This window comes from Pteronotus mesoamericanus, unplaced genomic scaffold (genome assembly GCF_021234165.1).
Source record: "Pteronotus mesoamericanus isolate MK-2021 breed Mesoamerican mustached bat unplaced genomic scaffold, CSHL_Meso_final contig_20, whole genome shotgun sequence".
Lineage (NCBI taxonomy): Eukaryota > Metazoa > Chordata > Mammalia > Chiroptera > Mormoopidae > Pteronotus > Pteronotus mesoamericanus.
The window spans coordinates 25,523,911-25,548,114 of NW_026555085.1; the positions used below are offsets into that span (position 1 = coordinate 25,523,911).

The window sequence follows — 24,204 nt, forward strand, 5'->3', positions numbered from 1 at the left end:
TTTTATAAGCATAGCTATTCTGTGAGTCTATTGCAGTAACAGCCCATCAGAAAAAAAGATTGATGTTAAGCCATGAAACAAGAAACCATGAACCCCCTGAGACATAACCTCCTTATCTGAACTATGACTATTAAATTCATTTTAAATTTTATTCAAATTCACATTCCCAGGGCAGAAATAGTCACACCCGAAGAATGCTTTCCAGAATAAATGAGAAATACACACAAAAATTGGCATGTTGCTATTCTTCAACAATATAAACGATTATATAAATAATTCCAACTTTGTTAGTAAGAAACATTGGCTCCATATAGTGAATTTCATTGCCTTTATTATTTATATTAATTTTTAATCTAAATTATACAAGCACACGAATGGAAAATAAAATAGCAAGGAAGAGCTGGATATGAAAAGCAATAGTTCCTGAATGTACCCATTCCCACCCGTTCCCATCTAGGCCTGCTCCCAGTGGCAGACTCTAAACCATTTCCTCCATTCCCAGTGCAGTTTAATCATTACGCCACTTTTCTTATCAGCTGCAAATGTTATTGTCAACTACCTGTAATAATACATCAGATTTAGTTCACTTTCCAGTCCCCTCCAACTTTATTTACTTTGCTTAATATTGCTTAATAGTTCCTAAGTTGTTTATCTATGAAATCAATAATATACATGATATTTGTACCATACTTAACCTCAATCTCTTCTTCCATTCATTCATGTCAATATCTTTTGACTTCAGTTTGTCAGATGAGAAAATTAGCGTTCTTACCTGTCCTTTTCCCTCTTTCTCTCCTTCCACTTCCCACTCATGCCAATCTAGTTTTACTTCAAAATTTGAAAACATTTGCTGTTTTGTAACAACACTAATATTTCTGTGTTTTGTTATTGATAGAGTCTCAAATTTGAAAGCTGGGAATTGACACTTATGACAATGGGACCATTCTTCATTGAAAAGCCAAGTGGTGTGCAAGTATTTCCTTTCTTTCCCTTTGGTTCCAATATCTGTTTCAGGCAAAGATAACTGTGCAGGTGGGTTCTTTTACACACATCATCAATCATTCCACAGTAGAGTTTGCCCCATATTTGAGCTGTGCCGACTTTTACAGTCTAGCTCTGGACCCCATACTGGTTTATCCTGCTATTTTCTTGTTGGGAAAATAATCATAAATCCTTTTTATCAGAACCTAATGCCTTAAATTTCTCATTTTCATTGCGTTTTTCCTCTTGAAACTCAGTGATTGCCTCTTAGAAACTGGATTAACTGTGGTTTCATATTTCAAATTTTATTTTAGTGAGAAAAGCATTTATTTTGTAATAATACCATTTTTCCCTAGCATTTTGTGCTTTTTAAATATCTTTTGGTTTCCAGGTTGTCATTCATATAATTCATAGCCACCTTCTTCCGGTGCACCCTCCTCTGGAGTCTCCTCCTGCTAAGCTCTTGCCTGGACCCATCGATGCCAGCTGCCAGCATGGTTCTTTCCTCTCCTGCTCTCCCCATTTGCCACCTCTGTTTTATGAAGCTCATATTTTTCTTTCATGTTTCACCTCTTTGTTTCCTTGGAGGGAATTCTCAAGTAACTTCCTAAAAAGGAGTTCTGGAGTCATATGTGCCTAAAAATATCTTAAGTTTAAGGTACTAAATTGATGATTTTGTAGCTAAAGGAATTTGAAGATCAGCAGCATCTGCCCTCAGAAAGTGGAGGGCATTTTACCACTTTTCACCTCCCACTTGCCTCTATCACTTTTTGCCTCTGAATATAGATCCTTTCCACAGATCATGAGTTAACTTGGCTTAATTTTACATCTCTTGGTTTTCTTGTCTCAGTTTGTTCTGTCAATTCTCTTCAATTTATTTTCTATATTTTTAAATCCCAAATCTTCTGATGACTTCACTGTTTTCCTATTTGGTCTCTGATTTACTATTATTGTTGGAAGAGAGTAAATAACCATGTATTCTCAGTCATCTGTCATGAACCAGAAATCTGTATCAAAAATTTTAAATATTTAACTTTTAAGGTTTTAATAGTTAATGACTTATGTGTTGGTTTATATTTTTTACCTTTAACACTTTCAACAACTTTCTGTAGTATTTTCCTTAGATGTTATATGTGGAAACTAGGGAATGGATAAGTTATGTAATTTGTCGAACCTATCTCTCTGATAGCAGTGGGTGGTGTTTACAAATCTAGATGTATCTAATTCTAAATAACATACTCGTTCACTCTGTCTAGCTGGTTATTATGCTATTTTTATATGGATAACTAAACTTGCCTCTGATAATGCTTGAGGAATAATATGTTGTATCATCACAGATTTCTCAAAGTGGGAAACAGAAAGAAAAGCAAAAATTCTTAATCACTTTCACATAAGTCTCCATTCTTCAGGTAGATTAAAGGATAGTTAGAATCTAGTTGGTTACTTTGTTGCATTGTGATGGTTTAAGATTATTTGAGATTTGGAGATGACTCCACAGGACCCCTCAAAATATTGAGTGGAACTCAATATTGAGTGAATATTGGTGGAACTATTCCATTTAATCAATGTGTATCTAGTACCTAGTATGAGTGGAACATTAAATCAGGTGCTACACTAAATATAAGGAGGAGCAAGATAAAATCTTTGTCATTTATTTAAAGAAAAATAAATAGAAAAATAATTCTAGTGGAAAGCAAGATATAAGCACAATAAGAGAAGTATAATATGCTATGGAAATGAAGGAAGATAGAGGACAAGAAGGGTTAGCAAAAGATAGAAGAGGGACTAGAAGAAGAATATTCATGAAAAGCTTCATGAGGAAGATATTATTTGAAATGAGTTTTAATAGACGCATAGGATTTTAACAAAAGGGAGTACATTTAGTCTCAGGGAAGAGTAAAAGCAGTAGTAAACCATGAACATAGGAAGGAGAGGAATATTCATGTTTCTTGATCGTTTGGGAAATTCACAAAATAAAAATCAGGGCCTTGCACAGAGAAGGCAATCACTCAATAAGAAATTATTGAATTCCCACTATGTAGAAATGAGAGATGCAACAGTGAATTAAGATGACGTTATCACTGCTCTTATTGAACTCAACTTCACATGAAGTAGACCAAATAAAGGAGTAAACACACCACATGAATGCATATTGTACCAGGTACCATGAAGGAATAAGCTGATCTCATGGAGTTGTATGGCTTACATGTGCTAATATATGTAAAGCACCTGGAGTTCTACCATTACTACTGTCATGGCTTTTTAAAAAATATTATTAAGATGTATACAGTATGTTACAAAGAATAACAAGGACCACCAACTTTATATGCAGAAGTTAAGAAAAGTCTTTCTTCTAAGGTAGTATTTATGAAATTGAAATATGAGAAGAAGCCAAGCAATGAAAATAATACAGGGAGAAAGAGTAATTCAGTAGAAAAAAATAGAGGACAAATTCCACAAGGGAAGCATTTTGGGGGAGGTTGTAAGAAGTGCCTGTTTGAGTAGAGCAATTAGATAGGGGAGAACTTACACGATACAGTTGGAGAGGCAGGCCGAGTACACTATGCATATCTGTGTAGTCCATAATAATATTTTATGAAGATTTATTGAATGGATAAAGAAATGGAAGAATAAAGATCTATCAAACTGTGCCATGGTTGACAAATCTGGAGAAGCATGTGGAAGCCTTGTTGTGAAAGACCCCAAGTGCTGGTTTGGAATGAATATCATTGGTTTAATAGACAGTGAAAATGTGCTTTCATTTTCCAAACAAGGGAGCAGATGGCCAGGCCTATCTGTGTAAGTTGTGGAGCACAGTGAAAAATAAAAGTGTGGAACTCCTTGTTCATAAATTAAGAATTTTAAGAGGGTGACAGCAGAACATTAAACACACCATAGCTTTCCTTAGTTTAGGATTTTGTGCAATTGTGTAGGTCACATGCCCATCAAGCCTGCTATGGACATAGCTAATAATCTTTTACAACAGCAATTTTCAACCATTGTGCAACAAGAATTTTTAAAACATGAAATACCTGACTAGTCAAGGGCATTGACTTCTTCTCCCTTAGATTGTTAAATAAAACATAATAACAGCCAACACAACACTAGCTGCCCAATGTGAATGTCCTGTCTTGAACCGTGAGTATATAGATCATATAATAGAATTGCATCTGATTGGTCATGTCACATGATAAGGTTGTGTCTGATTGATTATTTTTGGTACCAGATATTCTTATAAACAAGTATAGGCACCAAATTTTTTATTTTTTAATATTTTTTATTTTTTCTAAATTCCACACTGCAAGGCCTCTCTTTGCCTTCAGACAGCAGGCACCTAATTTTTAAAAAAGTCACTTTGGAGCAAAAAAGGGTAGGTAATAATTACTATTATTATTTGTTTTGGAAATCAATAAAAATTATACCCATATGTTTTTTGTCATATTGGCAAAAAACATATTTGTGCCACAGAATTTTAATAATTAGTTTATGTGTGCCATGAGATGAAAAAGTTGAAAACCGCTGTTTTAGAAGATTAGTTTTTCAGCACACAGTATGGATACAGACAATCGAATGAACAATTAAAATACTCTTTTTAAAAGTAGTTGGGAAAAGGCGAGTAGTAGCAGTGAAAATGACAAGAAGGAGAACAATGGAAAAACTGTGGCAGAAATAGACTATATAAATGGTGATTTTTTTTGGACATAGGGGATATAGTTAGAAAAGGAAAATTGTAAACCAACTGAGTTATTGAGCCAGGGTGGCCATGGGGAATGAAAACTACTACTTGTTAAGCTACTTACTCAATACCAGAATCTTGTAGATACTTTGCCAATATTTAATGGTCAAAATAATGCATTTGTGTTATTTATAATTATCATAGTTTTTAAGGAACTGTGGCTTAAGAGTCTAAGTAAGTTTACTCAGGTTATAAATTTGACAAATGGTATTTATATCTGGATTTCAAATTTAAGCCTGGTGCTATAGCCTATGTCCTTTCCACTGTGTTACATGGCCTCCTTCAACCAAAAGGATAAACTAGTGGTGTTCCTAGTTTGAGAGATAACAATTTAAGTGGATATTCCCTGGATATGATTTCTTTATTACTCATTTATTCAACATATACTTACTGAGTGTCAACTATATGCCCAAGCTCTGTACCTGATGCTGGTGATAAAAGATGAAAGATCATTTTAGCAATTCCTTTGTAATGATGACCTCAATAGTGGTGGCCCACAAAAATATAATTCTTTCCAAAACTTCCTATATTTGGTATGATTTCACTTCTGAACCATAATGCTGACAATTGTATACCACTGATTAGAGTTGTTAATCTCAATATATTTTATTACTTTATACATAGTACATACATACAGCACAACATGGTATAGAAGTTACTATTATATAGCCAAACTCTTTATCACTTTTATCTACATGACCATAGCAAGCTGACTAAGCTTTCTGTACATCAGTTACCTGAAAACTAGGGTGCCTATCTTGAAGGACTGTTAAGAGGACTAGTTAATGAAAACATATAAACTGCTGTGAACAGTGCCGAGCACATAGTCAATCCTCAGTAAATGTTAACTTTTACCATTAGTTCTGGCCTACAACCTTATTTTAGATAAGTCTTATGGGTAACTAGATAACTAGATGGAAAGACACAAGGATAACACAAGTTTGGGATTTTTATTTATATTGGAACTAACATAATGCAAGAAATTTTCAATGGAGGTGTGCTAAGGAGAAAAATAATTCTTTTTAGACCAGTAAGTCCTAAACAACAAGTATCTAGTTTGTTAGCAATTATTTCACTAGACATTAACATGCTTTACCAGTTAGTCAAATAATATTGCATTATACATGTATATTTTATGTTCTTGTACACACACAAATATACATAAATACAGGCATAGATTGGATGCTAAGTTAGTGTAGTAAGTGGTGGTAGTGATTATCCATGTAGAATTCTCAAGAGATTTCCATGTAAATTAAAATTTGTGAAATATTACTAATTAAGCCATGAACCTATGCTTGAGAACTTTGTTGGAATCATATAACACTTAGTTGGTAGTTTTACATTTCTTCTGCATTATCCTTTATCTTATCTGTCTAGACAAAATCAGACTATTTTAGTAAGAGTAAATTAATGGTAGCATTATATTCCTTTTCAGGCCCCTTTAGTTGATAAAGTATAGTTCATTTGCCTTATGAATTTGTTTCATTGATTTTACCACAAAGAATACAAATAATTAATTGTATCATTTAACAGCATTGCCAGGGAATCTTTTTTAAAAAGAATATTCAGTATCCATAGATGATTTTTGACTAATTTTGTTTTAGTTCTAATACTTTATTTCCTGATATTGAGTATTAGTTCATGAATAAAGCTACCAAACTGAGCTTTCTTCCCCCATTTTCCTCTCACAGTGTCCCTACTTCCAGGAGTTTCTTGCCCTTCCTTCTCTGTAACTTTGAACATTTCCTTAATTACTTTACTCTGAAACAATTTCTTTTTTTTCTATATTTTCAAAATATTTTATCTGTATTTCCCTTGTGGCACTTATCACTTTATATCATGTAAACAGTTTTTACAGTAAAGGCCAAATGCTACACGTATATTCTAGATACTATCAGCTTGGCCTAATTGAGGGCCTGCTCGAAGGTCATGGAAGTTCTTTGTAGCCTAAAATGCAAATCGAAGGCATAAATTGTTAATATGTGAGTCAAGGTCTTCTTTATAACTCTTGTGCTTTGGGGGATGAATAAAGGACAACAAAATATTAAATTTGTCTCACATGACAAATATGAAAATTAAGGGCGAAGTAGTTTTTAGCTGAAAGCAAGAAAAAATTTTCTATCAGACAAAGCTGTCTTTGACGTAGAGAAGGGCTAGCAGAGAACGGGTGGGCATTTGTGGAGGTATTCAGGCATTGGGAGATGTGAAGAGAAGACCAGAGGGGCACTGGGCTACAGGGAAAAGAAGTGAGGGTTTCAGAGTCACACAGACCGGGGTGGAATGCCATTTTGTTCACTTGGCTGTGTGACCTTGGGAAGTGAGGTAGCCTCTGTGAAGTTCAATTTTCTCATCTACAAAAGAGGGTAGTGATATGGAGCTTCTGGGCTTGAGATATGTGATGCCATTATTCCCTACTGCCCTAGCCCAAGGCTCAGTTTGAGGACCAGAAGGATAATCCTAGGAAATTTTAATTCCCTCCAAAGATAAATAAAAATAATCTTGCAGTTCAAGGGGCAAATCAAACAAGTAGAAGAAGGTACAGAGGGTTATCAGGTAGAGAGTCTCTAGAAACCAAGCCAGAAAAGAAATAGCTGAAGAAACTTATTGTTTAATCTGGAAAATAGGATTTAGGGGGTATACTGATAAATTTTCAAAATAATTACATACCCTTCATATAGAACAGCTATATTGTTTCTGTGTGTCAACATAGCAGGCTGACTTAAGGTTAATGAAATCCTATATTGGGAGGTAGATTTTAGCCTAGTGGAAGGAAAAAACCAATCAGTCACCAAACAAAATCAAGCACGAACTTTTACCACAAAAGAAAAAAAATGCTTTTTTCATGAAGTAATGAGTTCTGGGTCATTGGAGGTATTAAGGTAGAGATTGAATGACCACTTTTAGGGAACAGTGCAGAAAAGAGTCCAACATTTGATCATGGATAGGTTAAATGAACTGCAAGGCTCCTCTGAAACCAAACATTTTATGTTTCTAAGAATGCACCAACCAAATTTTATGACTTAGATATAAGGTTCAGGAAGCTATATTATTTCTAAGCAATTTATCATGTCCAATTTAGTAAAAAAAAAAAAAATAAAGAAATAAACTAGTTCCTAAATAAGAAAGGACCAGAACTGGGGTTTTATATTTTTCTGGGCAAAAGAACCCCTCTATATCTTTTGTCCTATAGAATCTAAGAAAATAATGCAGTAAATTCTAACATTTTCTGTTTTTAACATTTTCCTTTCTGAAAATTAGTTTCATTTCTCACATTGTAGGGAAGGAACCAGCTCTCAGGTTTATCATCTTTTATGATTCTCTTTACCTCAGAGAGCAAGGCACCATTTAATTCAGACTAACCTTGGGTGCTTGTCTAAAATTTACATTCCTGGCCCCAACTCTGGCATAATGAATCAGAGAATCTTTGGGAGGGTAACATTTGAATCCTTAAATTGAACCAGTTTTTTCAGATGGTTCATATGCATATTAAAATTTAAGAATGTGTGCAGTATATCTTCATGATTGGGGTTTCAGTGTGTAACCATGGTTTATGTTCATGTTATCAAATATCCAAACACTTGCTCCCTCTTGTGCCATACATGGGGCAAAAACCTTGAATAAATAGTTATCTACTCAAAATGCTTTTCTCGATGTAGTTTTTTCACTTCCTTGCTTTCATTTATCAACTTAATAAGAAAAACAAAAATTTATTTATTTTTGTATATTAACAAATACTTTTGATCTAATAGAACTGTCATAGGATTTCAAACAGAAGAGGGAACAATTTTTTACCCTTTATTTGTACTTGTAAAGATAGTTGATGGTGGGTTATTTTATTATTTACAATAGCATGCTACTGAATTAAAAGATATAAGTTGTATACCTATGTGGTCAGTAATAGTGTTGTTTCATTCCATGGTTTTAAAAATTTATGTCCTTCCCTGGCTAGCGTGGCTCAATGAATTGAGTGCTGGGCTGCAAACCAAAGGGTTGCCAGTTCGATTCCTAGTCAGGACACATGCTTGGGTTGTGGGCCTGGTCCCCAGTAGGGAGCGCATGAGAGGCAACCACACATTGATGTTTCTCACCCTCCCTTTCTCCTTCCTTTCCCTTCTCTCTGAAAAAATAAATTAAATATTTAAAAACATTGATGTCCTTGTTTGAAGGAGTAACTGTGTTTTTCCAGGACATTTTCTATTGCCAGTGACAGAAATGACTCTACGACTAACTAAAGAAAACAAAACAAACAGAAAAAACCCTCATGTAACTGGAAAGGATAAGAATTAAATCCAGATATATCTGGATCTGAGGCTAAAATAATGCCATCACTTAGCTCTGTGTATTTCTGGATTAACTTTATTCTGGTAAGTCCTCTCTATGTGGTAACAAGGATGGCCATCATCAACTCTAGATTTAGCTCATTCTCACCTCTAGAGATGTTCCAAGAGAAAAGACAGTACATCTCTCCAAATTCCCATACAAATTTCCAGGGATGATCCTTCTGGTCCTGGACTGAATCATACACCTATTCCTGACTTAATTACAGTGGCCAGTGAAATGAAGTACTTTGAGTTCTCTACCCATTCCTGGGTCACATACCCATCGTTAGAACCAAGGTTTGTATCACCCCTTGGGTATCTGAGGATATGTGTGAGTCTGGATATGTGATTCTGGGCACGATTCTTCCAAAGAAGATACTGAGTAAAAGCAAGTAGCTGATGTCCTCCAATAGAGCTACCTATTAAATTCTTTTATTAACAGATATTTATTGATCATATAATATTGGAGATATAGAGAGGAACCTTATACTGATTTCTACTCCTTAGGCTCAGTCCAATGGTGGGATTGGATTTTACCAATTACTATGTGTAGCTGTAAGGAGTATGAGGAAGTAGACATGGAGTTCTGAGGGAGCCAAGAGGAATGTGTAACTAAGTGGGACTCAGTAATTTAAAAAGAATATGCCAGAGGTGACAGTGAGCTAGATCTGGAGAATGCATGGGAGCTACAAGGTAGACATAGTGGGAAGGGAAGCCCAGGAAGAGGGAACTACAGGTACAAAGACACTTTGAAAATGAAAGTAAGAGTGTCATCTTCTTATATATTAGCTAGTATTTATATTATAATCAAAATAGACTTTCCAAGCAAGCAGGTTGAAAAAAATCCTGACTCAGGATAAAATTTGAGTTGTTTGTCCATTTTGGTGGGGAACCAGTGCAACTTATCCTAGATAACTCTATTTCTTCTAAACTGACCTGTGGTTTGTAAGAACATCCTTAGTGAAATAAAGATTTTTTTTTTAGATCAAGTTAAGACAAAATGTTAGAAAGCTTTTAAAGGCCATTACAGTAAAGTTTAACACTTTTACTTATTGAAGGAAAAAACAATATGGCAACATTTTGGGAAAGCCATGCTTAGAATTCAGTGAAATGCAGAAACAGTAGAAGTAAAGGTTGAAACATTTTTTTAATAGATTTTAGTTTTTTTTTTAAAAAAGTATGTCTATTGATTTGAGAGAGAGAGAGAGAGAGAGAGAGAGAGAGAGACATTGATTGGTTACCTCACATACATACCGCAGTGTATAGGATGATGCTCCAGCCAACTGAGCCAAGGCGGCCAGGGAAGATTTCAGTTTATAAAGATGACAGAAGCAACTATTGAGTCTATATGTCATTGGTGATGGTTCAAGCATAGACCTAAATATAATATTGGTTCAAAATGTAAAAATGAAAATGTTTTAAAATATTTTGAAGTGGAAGGGAAGAAAGAGGAGCCAGGAAATAGAGATAAGAATATAATCTCTATATTCTTAAAACAATTTGTTTTAAATCCTATATCTATATTGTTGCATTTAATACTCAAAAATGACCCTTTAATGTAGTCTCAGCATCAGCTACATTTTGGAGATGAGGGAACAGGCACTGAGAGGCTGAGTAGCATGGTCAAGTTTAGGGAACTGGTATTAGACCCAGGATCTTGACTCACACAAGTGATACTGAAGTCTGGCTATGGGTAATAACAGCTAATATATATTCAGCATCTACTTTGAGCCCAGTATTACACTTGCTTCATCAATTCTTCACAGATGTCTTATGAATAGGTATTATTTTAAACCCATTTTACAAATGAAGAATGACTTCAGATGATTGCCCAAGTAAAGCTAATATATGCCCAAATGTGGGCTTAAAAATAGCCATTTTGGATTTTACACACAGTATCCCTACTCTTTATGCTCCCTTTCCAATGCTAGATACAATGATCATCATGAACAAGGGGAATCCAGTTTTTAATTATGTTTTATGAATCCATAGCACATATCCATTTAATGACATATGCTACTCTGCTGAGGTTTTAGTAATAAAGAATTACTATAGAATTAAATGTGCTAGTCAAAAAATAGTTGATTTTAAAGTCATCAATATCTGTGCTATAATCAGCTATGTACAGTAGTTTAAGATTTAAATTTATTTATTGAATTTACATTAAAATATGCTCCATATACTGATTCTTAATATCTCTCTGCATTTTTTATTATTTTCAAAATACCTCTTTGAATTTTGGTACTGATTTTAAATATAACACTGTTAGATTTCTAGTTAAGTATACCAGATAACACTTAAGAGTTTAAAATGTTAGCACAGGCTTATGTTTTAATATGAGCATATGATGATATCTACTACTGTTTTCCCCAACTCATTGTAATAGAAATAAAAATGTAGAAATAAGAAGTGAAGGGAGAATCGATAGAGTGTGAAAGATTTTATAAAATCTAATAGGAGGTAGAGTGGAGGAAGCAGTAGAAACTGATTCAAAAGGATGGAGCAAAACACAGCTTAGAAAATGTCCGAAGTGAGACACAAATCAGAGTAGTGGGCCATCTGTGACTTGGTGTATCTTCAGATTAGAATATTCAAAAACAAAAGGGTGTAGGTAATGGATAATATTAACTCCCCATGTATCTTCTTTTCCTTCAAGCAAAAAACTCAAAGCCAAAAAATGCTTTCAAACAAAAAGTAAAAATTAAATAAAAATGGACACAGAAAGTATAACAGTGGTTAACAGGGACTGAGGAGATGGGTGAGTAGGGAGTTGTTGTCTAATGGGTAGGGAGTCACAGTAAGGGATGTTGAGAAAGTTCTGGAGATGGATAGTGGTGACAGTTTTACAATGTGAATGTACTTAATGCCACTGAACTATACACTTTAACATAGTTAAAATGACAAATTTTATGTATACTTACTATAATAAAAGAAATGAAAGGAGACTCCTTATCTATAGAAATGAAAAGAACTATCTGGTAAAACTAGGACAGTTAATGTGATTCGGCATCCTAGAGTGAAACCTTCAATATTTCAACCAATCATAACGGTTGACTTGTTCCTGACTCAACATAAGATGAATGATTAAACTCCTGCTCATCAATAAAAAGACCTCAGCTAGATTTTCTGTTGTCTGACCTAAAATTCAAATAGGCAATTAAGAATGATCAGACAAATGAGGAATGTCAAAGAGAAAGATCAAGACTAATAATTAGCCACAATGGCCAGAGAGAGAATAGTTAATCCAGGAAACAGAAGAGACCTTGAAAATTGTCTCTATACCTAGTATCTTTAGAGATATGTTAGAGAGATATTGCATTTATAAAATAAGGATGATATGTTGGAAAAAGGGAATGCATTAAAATGTAACTGACGGCAAAAATCAGTAGCTGTATAAAGAAAATATTTAAATATTTAAATGGAAACAACCTAACTGACGAATGAATAAACAAAAGGTAGTATATTCATACAATGGAATATTATCTCGCCATGAAAAGGGATGAAGTACTGATACGTGGTGCAACACAGATGAACCTTGGAAACATTATGTTAAGTGAAAGAGTTCAGTCACAAAAGATCATATATTTCAGATTGCTTTTATATTATATGTCTAAAATAGGCAAATCTATATAGACAGAAAGTAGTTTAGGGGTTGCCAGTGATGTAGGGGCTTGGAGAGGCTGGGAGAGTGACTGTTTAATGGGTACAGGTTTCTTTTGGGGAGATGATAATCTAAAATTTTGTGAATGTGGTTACACAACTCTTAGACTAGACTAAAAGCCATTACACTTTAAATGAGTAAATTGCATGTATGTGCAAATTTTATCCTAACAAAGCTGTTATTTTTTAAAGTCACACTGTTATCAGGCTTCTCAGTAGCCTTATATTCTAGAAATCTCTACATAACTTAGAAGTAAACAAAGACCACTCAGATGTGAATAAGCAAAAGCTATTTGCTCAGTTTTTGTATAACAAGGGAGTCAGCTACTATCACTTGGTGTTGGCAAGAAACATCACTTGGTTTGGCAAAAAACTCAGAAACTCAAAGACAGGCAGTGGAGTGGGAAAGAATTGCGGTGGAAGAAAGGGAGGCTTCAGTTTTGCCCTGATTGGATGCTGCTTGCCCGGGGAAGCCGTAGGTAGGCTACCTAGAAGCCAGGTACCCTATGATTGATTAGGGGTGCATGTTTGGCTTTTTCTATTTGGAACTAAATTGAAAGTGGTGACAAAAATTAGAGAAGTTTTCAGTTATTAATCAGTTTCTGGCCATTCTGGGCCAATTTTGGCAGGGTTTCTTGTTTGATCTTCCTGGCTCTTTGTGGGAGATACTGATGTGACTTCTTACACGGAGGCTAGTTCCCTGGGCTGGTTATTATAGAAAATGGTTCCTAGGCTGGTTGCTGCAATGTTGGTCAGAGTTCTATTTTTATATATGGTCTGGACACTTTCCATTGTATATTATCTTTCATTAGAAATACTTTCAAAATTATGAAGGAATAAAAAATATATTAAAATCTCCAAAGAATAAGTATAATCTGAGAGCTGAATAAAACCATACATTTAAGAATTTGTACATGTTACCTCCCAAGCACTCTCCTAAGGAAGTTAGTCGAAGACATATTCCCAAAAATAAGCAAGAAAGGAAAGAAATGACACCCAGAAAAAGGTAATGCAATCGAGAAGAGCAAAGACCTGAAGTTTCAGAAGCATGATTTGGTGCATCCGGAGAGCAGCCATCCAGAAGGGAGCTCAAGGACCGAAGATGCCAACAGGGAATTCTGTGTGGGGAGAGAAGGGAGGGAGTTTCTAGGAGCTGGTGTAAAAGAATGTTTTCAAAGAAACTAAGTGTGTGATAAGGGTGCAAGGAGGAAAGGAGTCAATTTAAAAAAAAAATGTATTAGACATTCCAGGAAAAACAATAATGTATATTATAGTGTTTGCACATTTATGATTTTGAGTTATTGTTCACAGCAGAGCCTATAATTACAAAGGCATAATGATACAAGCATTATTGTTTTTCAATAAAGACAAAGTGTGAAATGATTGGTTGTAGTTACAAAACAAAACATAAATATTGTCACCCCTGATAAAGTAGAATTAAAATTACAAGTGACAGAAGTAGGGAGATGGTAAGTGGGGAAAAGGTAAAAGAAAGTTAGAGGTGCAGCTTTCATAATTATAAGATAGGAAGGCCAAGAGGTACTGTGTATTGTTGGTGGAACAATAAATAAACGTGTCAGTTTATTACTGAGATAAATAATGGTATTTACATGCATTCGCATACCAGCAAAAGCATACAAATTTAACATGAAATTTCCCTTAACAATGTGCTGTAGACATCTCTCTATGGCAATAAATAAGTGATTTATATTATCATTTGTAACTGCTTTGTCATATATAATTCATTATACCATACCTTTATTGCTAGATTTTTGGGATATTTCTGATTATTCTCTATTGTAATCAGCACTAAAAAATTTCCTAGTTTCTTTATATTTATGCAATTTACCTATTATTTTATTTATAATAATTTTCTAAAATATGCAGTTCTACATCTAGTGTTATCTATATTTGAAAATTTGAATCTGTGTTCAGATTTGTCTCCAGAAATGTTTATTGACTTATACTCTCAACAATAATGTATGATATTTCCTATTTCCAAAATCTTTACCAACTCCCACTATTATCAAACTTTTTCACATTTGTCATCTAATTGCATTGTTATTTAAATTAGCATTGTTTAACTATTAGTAAAGTTGTACATGTTTTTATATTTATTGCTTTCTCTATGTCAGCCTATTCTTACTCTGTGCAGACATTAGAACATTTATCTTCTATTAATTCATAGTTATGATTTGTATATAAGAAATTTTGAAAACGTAGCTAAAGTTTTTGTTACAAATGTTTCTTTTTTCATATATACATATATGTATATATGTGTATATATATGTATTTATATGAAAAAAAAAAAATTTTAATCCTCACCTGAGGATATGTTTATTGATTTTAGAGAGTAAGGGAGGGGGGAAGAGAGAGAGAGAGAGAGACACCCGTGGGAGAGAGAATCATCTATCAGTTGCCTCCCACATGTGCCCCAACTGAGGACTGACCCTACAACCTAGGTGTATACCCTGACTGGGAATGAATCGACCACCTTTTAGGTGTACGGTAGGGTGCTTCAACCAACTGAGCCACTTGGCCAGGGCACAAATGCCTCTTATTATTTTTTTGAATTTTAATTTTGTTCATGCTGTTTAAAAAAACTGTAAAAACTAAAGTTGTTGGGGTAACATTGGTTAATTACATTACATAAATTTCAGGTGGTACAATTTTATAAAATGACATCTGAATACTCTGTGTGCTCACCACTCAAAGTGAAGTTTCCTTTTGTCACCATGTCATTAACCCCCTTTACCCTCTTCATCCTCTCCCCCTTCCCCTCTGGTAACCACCTTCAGATGTCTGTATCTATTAGTTTGGTTTTTTGTTTGTATGTTTGTTTTGTTTGTTCCTTTGTTGCTTTTTCTTTGTATCCTTATATAAATGAAATGGTATGCATGATTCTTGTCATTTTTCATCTGACCTATTTCATTCCGCATAATAGTATCACGATCCATCCATGTTGTCACAAATGGCAGTACTTCATCTTTTTTATGGCTGAGTAGTATTCCACTGTATATATGCACCACATCTTTATCCAATCACTTGTTAAAGGTCACTTAAGTTGTTTCTTTATCTTCACTATTGTGAATAAGGCTGCAATGAACATATGAGTACATATATCTTCACAAATAAGTGTTTTCTAATTTCTCTGGTAGATACCCAGAGGAGGGATTGCTGGGTCATATGGTAGTTCTATTCTTGATTTTTTTTTCTTTTCTTTTTTTTTTTGTGGAATCCACATACTGCTTTCTATAATGGCTGCACCAATTTACAGTCCCATTGGCAGTGTGTGAGGGTTTCCTTCTTTCCACATCCTCTCCAACACTTGTTATTCCTTGTCTTATTGATAATAGCCATTCTAACAAGTATAAGATGGTATCTCATTGTGGTTTTGATTTGCATTTCAATTATGACTAGTGATGTTTTTTTTTTGTTTGTTTGTTTTTTTTTTTAATGGGAAAATAGATGTTTTATTTATTTGTATTTAAACTTCTAAACCAACCAGCCAAAACTGGTATCACGATACAGCAAAATACAAAACATCTTTTACAAATACTTGAGTAATAAATTGGGGGTTGTAGTAAAACAGTAAAAGGGGCAGAGGAAATCAGTGAAGGATATTGTAGCTTAACCATTCACCTGAACTGAGGTTTTCAACAAGCCTCCCAGTCCCAGAAAACACAGATAATCTTCTATGAAAAATCTTTGTATTTTACTTTCTATTCTTGAGGTTCAGATTCTACACCCTAGAGTGATTCTAAATAGTATTATATTTAATTATCTACAGCCAGAGACATCTTACATGTCTACAGCAGCAAGGCTACAGAAATCTCTGATTAAGACTCATCATACCTAACCCCCACCCCTCCAAATTGGCATAATAGGCATAATGAGAAGCAGCATCTCAAGAAAGAGACACATAGAAAAATCCTAGGAGGAAAAAAATTCCTAGGAGAGATACAGCCACTGCCCAAATTGAGACTGAGTAATTACCCATCGTCACACTGGATGTTCATGGCTATATGTTCGTGGAGTCAGGCTGCATGTTCATGGAGTAATCTGGGAATAAATCCATGGTCTGCTGGGTACTATAATACACAGGGGTTTGCAATATTGCATCATAGGTTTCCCCAGTGGTTTCCAAGGTGGCCTCTAAATCACTGATGGGAGTTTGCTGGAACTGGATTTGGGGCTGCAGGGATTCCTCTCCATAACTATAGAACTGATTGTTCCAGGCCTTGTTGTTCCAAGCCTGGTTATTCCAGGTTTGGGGGCACCAGGTCTGACTATTCCAGGAATGGTAGTTCCAAGATGGGCTGTTCCAGGAATGGTTGCCGCAAGATAGGTTACTGCAGGTCTGGCTGCTCCACATCGAAAGGTTCCCAGAAGCATTCACCAGACATCCCTGGTGATGATAGGATGAGAGGCCCAGGTACTCTGTAGTTGCTGAGCTCATCTGAGCTACACGGTTGCTATTCTTTGGCCAGTTGTACTTCTGCCACCTCTTACATTTCATTCTCTGGTTCTGGAACCAGGTCTTAATCTGTTTGTAGCTAAGATTCAGGATGTTGGAAAGTTCTTGCATCTGCTGGAGGCTGAGATATTTCTGTCTCTGAAATCTCTCATTGAGTACACAGAGCTGGGTCTGTGAGAAAACGGTTCTGATCTTCTGTTTCTTGACCTGACCTTTTTCCTCCCTCGCTGTACTGTCCTCTGCAGCAGTGGGCAGCATTAAGTTGGGACTGGTGGAAGAATCAGGGCTGTTCTGAATAAGCAGGTCCATGGAAGAAGGAAGAGGAGAGACAGTCTCAGTGTGGAGTGTCTCAGCAGATGACATTTGCAAGGATGCATAGTTTTCTTCAGGCTCGTAAATCTCAGGCACGGGTGAAGGTTCCCTAGAATTGGATGCTTCAGGGCAGGGCAGGCTTTGGGGAGAAGCCGAATCCACACTCATCTTGTTGAGTTGAAGGAGAGAAAAAACACTTCAAGAGGTAAATGGTAAGATAGAAAAGCTTTGCGAAGTCTCCAGATGTAAAAGTATCAAAAAGACCGAATGAAGTGAGTCACCTTTGCAGTAACCAGAGCCAACCAGCCCAATCTGGGAAAAGGTGACTAGTGATGTTGAGCATCATTTTTTATATGTGTTGGCTACCTGTATGTCTTCCTTGGAAAAGTGTCTATTCAGATTCTCTATCCATTCTTTAATTGGATTGTTGTTCAGTTGTATGAGTTCTTTATATATTTTGGATATTAACCCTCATTGGAGGTCTCATTTCTCCAAGTATGTTCTCCTATTTGGTTGAATGCCTTTTTGCTTTGTTGATTGTTTCTTTTGCTGTGCAGAAGCTGTTTGATGTAGTCCCGTTCATTTATTCATTTTTTAATATTAAAACTTTTTAAAATGATAACATATACAATATAATATTAGTTTTGGCTGTACAATCCAGGGATTAAACATTTATATAACTTACAAAGTGGTCATTTATTTTTGCATGTACTTCTCTTGACATTGGTGTAAAGTTTACAAAAACCCTCCTGAAACTAATGTTGTTAAGTTTAGTGCTTAAGTTTTCTTTCGTGTATTTTATTGTTGCAGGTCTTATACTCGTTTTTAATCTATTTTGAGTAATTTTTGTGTATGGTGTTAGATAAAAGTCTAGTTTCATTCATTTGCCTGTGGTTCTTTAGTTTTCCCAACACCATTTATTGAAAAGAGACATCCCTTCCTCCATTGTATGTTTTTGGTTGCTTTGTCGAAAATTAGTTGTCCACATATGTGTGGGTTTATTTCTGGGCTCTAAATTCTGTTTCATTGGTTTGTGTGTCTCTCCTTCAGCCAATAACATACTGTTTTGATTATTGTAACTTTGTAGTATAGTTTGAAGTCAGGGAGTATGATACCTCTGACTTTGTTCATTTTTCTCAGAATTGCATTGGCTATTTAGAATCTTTTTGGTTTCATAGAAATTTGATGATTTTTTTTCTATTTCAGTAAAAAATGCCATTGGGGTTTTGATGGGGATTGCTTTAAATCTGTGTTTTACTTCAGTTAATGTGCCATTTCAACATTGTCAATTCTTCCAATCTAGGAGTACTGAATATCTTTATATTTTTTGTGTGTCCTCTATTTTTTTTCAATTATGTTTTCAGTGTAGAGGTTCTTTGTTAAGTTTATTTCCAGGTATTTTATACTTTCTGTTGCAATAGTAAGTGGGATTATTTTCTTCATTTTTATTTCTGATATTTCATTGTTAATATGTAAGAATGCAATGGATTTTTGTATATTGATTTTGTATTCTACAATATTACTGTACTTTATTGTTTCTAATAGTCTTTTGGTGGAGTATGGTTTTCCACATATAGAATCATGTCATCTGCAAATAGTGAAAGTTCTAGTTCTTCCTTCCCAGTTTAGATACTTTTATTTTTTATTCTTGCTTAATTACTCTGAGACTACGAGTACTATGTTGAATTGTAATTGCTTTATTTATTTGGAATAGTCTTTATTCTGTTAAGGAATGTTTTAATATTTTTATAATTATAATTTTAAGTGATTCAGTCTATACTGTTTAATCTTTGGGGATTATTTATGACTGTTTTTGGTATTTGGGGAGTATTCTCAATAGTCCCCAAAGAAAAATAATTTTTTTCTTTGCCTTTACCCCTGAAAAGTAGATATTTATTTCTTGATTAATCAGTTTAAGGTATTGGTTCACAAGGTAAGATGGAGAATTTTCATTTTCAATATGGCTTTATCCCTTCCTTCTCCCCTCTCTCTCTCAGCTGCTGGGTTCTATGTTTATATTGGGAAGGATAATATTTATATTCTGCTTTATAATTTTTATGGCATAAATTAAAAATTGAAACCCAATAAACAGCTTTTTATGACATTACAACAGAGCCAGAGTGAAATGAATGTTAACACCCTGATTTTTACTTCCAGGTTTATTTGCCTTGAGGTATAGTTACTATTTAGAGAAAAGAAAATATTTTCCTAGATTTTTTTTGCCTAATTTTTTTTTTTTTACCTCTTGTACTCCTGTTTAAATCTCAGTTTAAATGCCTGAGGCTATTCTTCCCACCCTGGGATTAAGTTCCGCTCCTGTACTTTGTCTTGCAGCACCTAGCTTGATTGTGTGTGTGTGTGTGTGTGTGTGTGCGCGGGCGCGTGCGTTTTAAATGAGTCTCCCAACTCAAATATAAGCTCCATAGAAACAAGGGCAATATCTTTCTTGGTGGCTGCTGTATACCCAGCACTTGATTCTGTGTCTTGTTCTGGATAGGTGCTTAACAAATATTTAATTTTCCACTAGGGGATTGCAGTTCATACTGCAGAAATAGCTTGTTTATTTTTATTTACATATATTACCCAGATCTGCTACTCTGTGGAATACACCATATGGACACTTTCTAAGGAGATCCTGATGTGATCAATGCACTGGGGAAAACTGGAAGGAGGCCCTACCAGAAGCTCCCATCATATTCTTGTCACTGCCAGCAGGTGGACAACCTCCTGAATCTCTATTTCTAATATCCCACTCAGATCATCTCCTGTCTTTCTGAATCACTGGCTTTAATGTCCTATCTGCTGTATTTCTTAGACCTCATCATCACCTCCCATCCAGTGATCCCTCTATATTTTCCAAGTTCATCAATGACTCCTTTTCCTTTTTTATTCCAGTTAGATTGCATGGCCCACTATTATAGTCACTCCTTGAAAATAACTTCAACCACCTTGCCCCTCTCTTCCTCCATTGCACTTATGTGATAAGATCTTGCACTGGGAGGGGTCCAAACAGCCTGTGTCTTCTTCATGTCTACTACCTTCAGACAAATACTGCTTCAGAATTTGACATACTGTGGATTTGTTTCACTTTGAATTCACAAACTCAAAAGTTAAATGTATATTCTACAATGCCCAATAACCATACCAAATTGTCTTTAACTTTGAATTATTGGTGAATAATTAATTTTATCAAGATATATAATTTTGTTGATAAATATTTAGATAGTCTTCTCATGATGAACTTAATTCTCTGCATGTGTCTTCTACTAATTACTGCTTACAGTGCTGTCGTGATTATTTTTATCACACTGCACACTTTTTTCTTCTCAGTTTGTTGTCTTTCCAGTGCAGCTTTTATATATTTTTAAATTTACTTGAGAATGTAAAAGAATTGTTGTGTAAAATATTCTTTTACTTGTAGAGGTAAATTTTCAAATGTATGGTGGACAAAAAGGATTCTACAGAAAGTAACCTCAGAGGGTGATCTGATCATAAATTCATAGCTAGGCAGGTCAAGGTGGATAGTCACACCCCAGGCATATAACTTTTTTAGTAAAGGGTTTATCTTTGCCTTAAGCAGTCCTGTCCATTGTTACTGTGCATCTAGGTAAACATACCTTTGAAACAAGCCATAACCACCCTCAAACAGCACATAATCTATTAACTATCCTGTGATTCAACATCTGCCTTGCTTTCTCCCATCTTCATGTCATATTCCTTATATCAGTTCCTTACTTTAAAATGCATAAAAGAAACTGAAAAACTGTTACTCTCTAGAGCAGTTGAGATCTTATTTCCTGGAAATTGTCAGTTTTGGCTCAATTAAACTCATACAAATTCTCTATAGATTTGGATGTTTCTTATGGCAACAGTATGTTCTTTTTTATTTTTTTTCTTTTTTTGCTGCTGTTTTTGTTGTGGTTTTAGTATTTTCTTTGATTTTTAAAAATTTAAGTAGCCTGTGTGAAGTTGTTTCATTTAATTGGCTGAGAGGGGGGTTGTTGCCCCACATTATAACAAAAGCATTACGTTTGCATTATTACTTTTTACCTCAGTACTATTCAAAGTGTTTCTTGGAACTAAAAAATGGAGGTTCCTATTTCAGTTAAGCAGGACCACGGCATATGATTGAACAGCTGTACGTTGCACAAGGATACTCAGTTGAGGGATGAGTGGGGTGGAAATGCAGACTAAACTCTGCTCAACAAGCCCTGTGCCCCAGTGCAGAGTGGTGTCTTCCTAAGGCAAGAGGCCCCCTTTTCTGCCCACAAAGACATAGTCCACCCACCCAGCTATGAGTTTGCAGGGCAGTATGCCTCCTGGGAAATCAGAAGAAACCTTTCTCATGCTCCCAAGCAAACACAAATCCCTTCATCTCTGTGCATAAATCTGTCTTTTCTCTGAGCCACATATGCTGAGCTTCCAAGGCCAGCTTTTCCAATATCATCAAGCAATTTACTCCTGTCTCCTACATAATAAATTGTCCCCTCACTACCAGAACAACCCCATTAGCATTCAAACATCTATTAATTTCTTCCATCTAAATAAAAAGCTCTCTTCTCCCTATATGCTGCTCCATCTACTGCCCCAAATCTCTGCTCCACAGTCAGAGCAAAGCTCCTCTGCAGAGCAGAATGTTCTCCTCTCATGCGTCAGGTTGGAGGGCCCATCATGTTCTTCAGACACCTGTTCAAATTCACTTTCTCAATGAGGCCTTCCCTGACCACCATCTTTTCAATTGCTGTCCCCTCCTTGGCACTTTTTTATCTCCTTTTCCTAAATTAATTTTCTCCATAACGCCATAACTATCTGATATATTAGTTTCAACTCTCTAAGGCACAGAACTAGATAAAACTTTATATATCAGCATTTTCTAGAACATGCTTCTGAAACGATTATTTCAGCCAAATTAAAAGGGTTACCTTGTCACAGAGTTAACTTTACAACTAAGGTAATGAAGCTTAAACTTCAGACCTCACTTGTTCAGACCAGTAAGAATATGGGGGATTGCTGAGGTTTGTTCTGTGTTTTAGTTGCAAGGGGAAGAAGTGTTACCACTCGGAACATTTCTAAGGAAGCATTTCTAGTACATTGCCCACAGAAAGCTCAGAAGAAAAGAGATACAAATCTCTAAGAACTTTAAAGTGATTTCTAAATAAATATGCACTATGTCCCTAACTTTATTTTTTATTTTATTTTATTTTATTTTTATAAAAAGGAGTCTCAAACTATAAAAGATTCAGGCTCCACAAGACCTGAATTCAACACTGTATGTTCAAATAACTTTCATAAATACAGAGCTAAACAACATGAAACAGGTTCCTCTTTTGCAGAATTGGGAGATACTTATGACGCAAATCTATAATGTAAATTTCTTAGAGAAAGTTGGGATATGCATTATTTCCCAAATGTGCACATCTGTTTTTTTAACAGTGCTCCTTAAAGCAATCAATATCCTGTGGAAAATACTTTGGGAAGCTCTGCCCTGGCAACTTGCCCACCCTCTCTGTTTTCTATTTCATTTCTATCTGAAAGGGTGAGCACTTTAATAGCATCAGAAAGCCACTTAGTAATGAGTCTGTGTGTGTGTGTGTATGTTTATTGGCGAGAATCACATCTGCCTTTGAATTTTACTTTCTTCTGATGTACCATCCATTTTCTAAAAAAAAGAAAATTTACATCTTAGTTCTATCATATTAACAGCATCTGCATTCACAAGATTACTCACCTCCCTAGCTCAGATTCGCTGGCATTTAACAACTATAATTATACTTTTCAAGTGCTGTACCAATCTTCAGCATTACATTCACTGGCAGGGATATTAGCTTTCAAAAATGCTGAAAAGCTCATAGAAGTATCATTTGAAAAGATGGGCTGTACTTAATTTTGATGACAGTTATCTTGTTCATACCACACTGAAAAGATCAATCTCATTAAAAGTGTGTTACAATTGACAAATCTAAATATAATGGGCTAAATTTATTATTAAATTTGTAGAAATGGTTTTAGATATGAGTTATCTGGAGTTGTAAGAGAAGTGATAAAAATAAAATTTTCTCACTTTCTGGGTAAATATTGTTCAATATTCAGAGACAGGGTGAAGATTTGTCCTGGTATGCTCAGCACTTCATGTCTATTGTTTTAGCTTAATTGTTATATCATTGCCCTTCACTCTCAAAAGTTTCTTGGTATGCATGATACATTATATAGTTACTCTGTTTATAGATTATCTACTAAATCTGGGGTGATTTGATCTAACTCATTCAATTCTTCTTTCTACCACTTTCTTCCAATATCTATTATGCTATAAATTGGATAGATTTGTAATAATAGGTAAATGAGAAAAGTATGGTGGTTTATTGAGAACAACTAAAATTTAAATCATGCAACTATTCAGGTTTCTGTTATTGTTGTTGTAAATTTGATCTAATGATAATATCTCAGCACTAATAGAACTAGTGTGATGCAAACCAGTAAGTAGTTTATAATTTTCTTCCTTGCAAAATAACTTCCTTGATTAATAGTGATAGAATTCCTTTTCTTGAAATTTCTTTTCTATAATTCCTGCTATATGGGTATGCTACTAAAAGAGATACAATGCACTCAAGTAAGTAACATGTATTTACTGTTTTTGGAGAATTTTCAATATCATAATTTTGTATATAATGAATATCCCTGGGAAGATTTAGTGGGTTTATATGAAAGCACTGTTATCAGAA

General features: G+C 34.9%; 1 protein-coding gene across 1 annotated transcript; it reads right to left on the minus strand.

The window, feature by feature from the left end:
- Positions 1-16,717: 16,717 nt before the first annotated feature.
- Positions 16,718-17,653, minus strand: LOC129067099 (homeobox protein NANOG-like). The gene has a single exon (XM_054568832.1). It carries the CDS (start codon positions 17,651-17,653, stop codon positions 16,718-16,720), a length of 936 nt encoding a protein of 311 aa, XP_054424807.1.
- Between the last annotated feature and the right edge of the window lie 6,551 nt (positions 17,654-24,204).

Excerpts from the sequence above, each read along its gene's own strand:
- LOC129067099 (XM_054568832.1), bottom strand. The coding sequence starts at position 17,653 with ATGAGTGTGGATTCGGCTTCTCCCCAAAGCCTGCCCTGCCCTGAAGCA.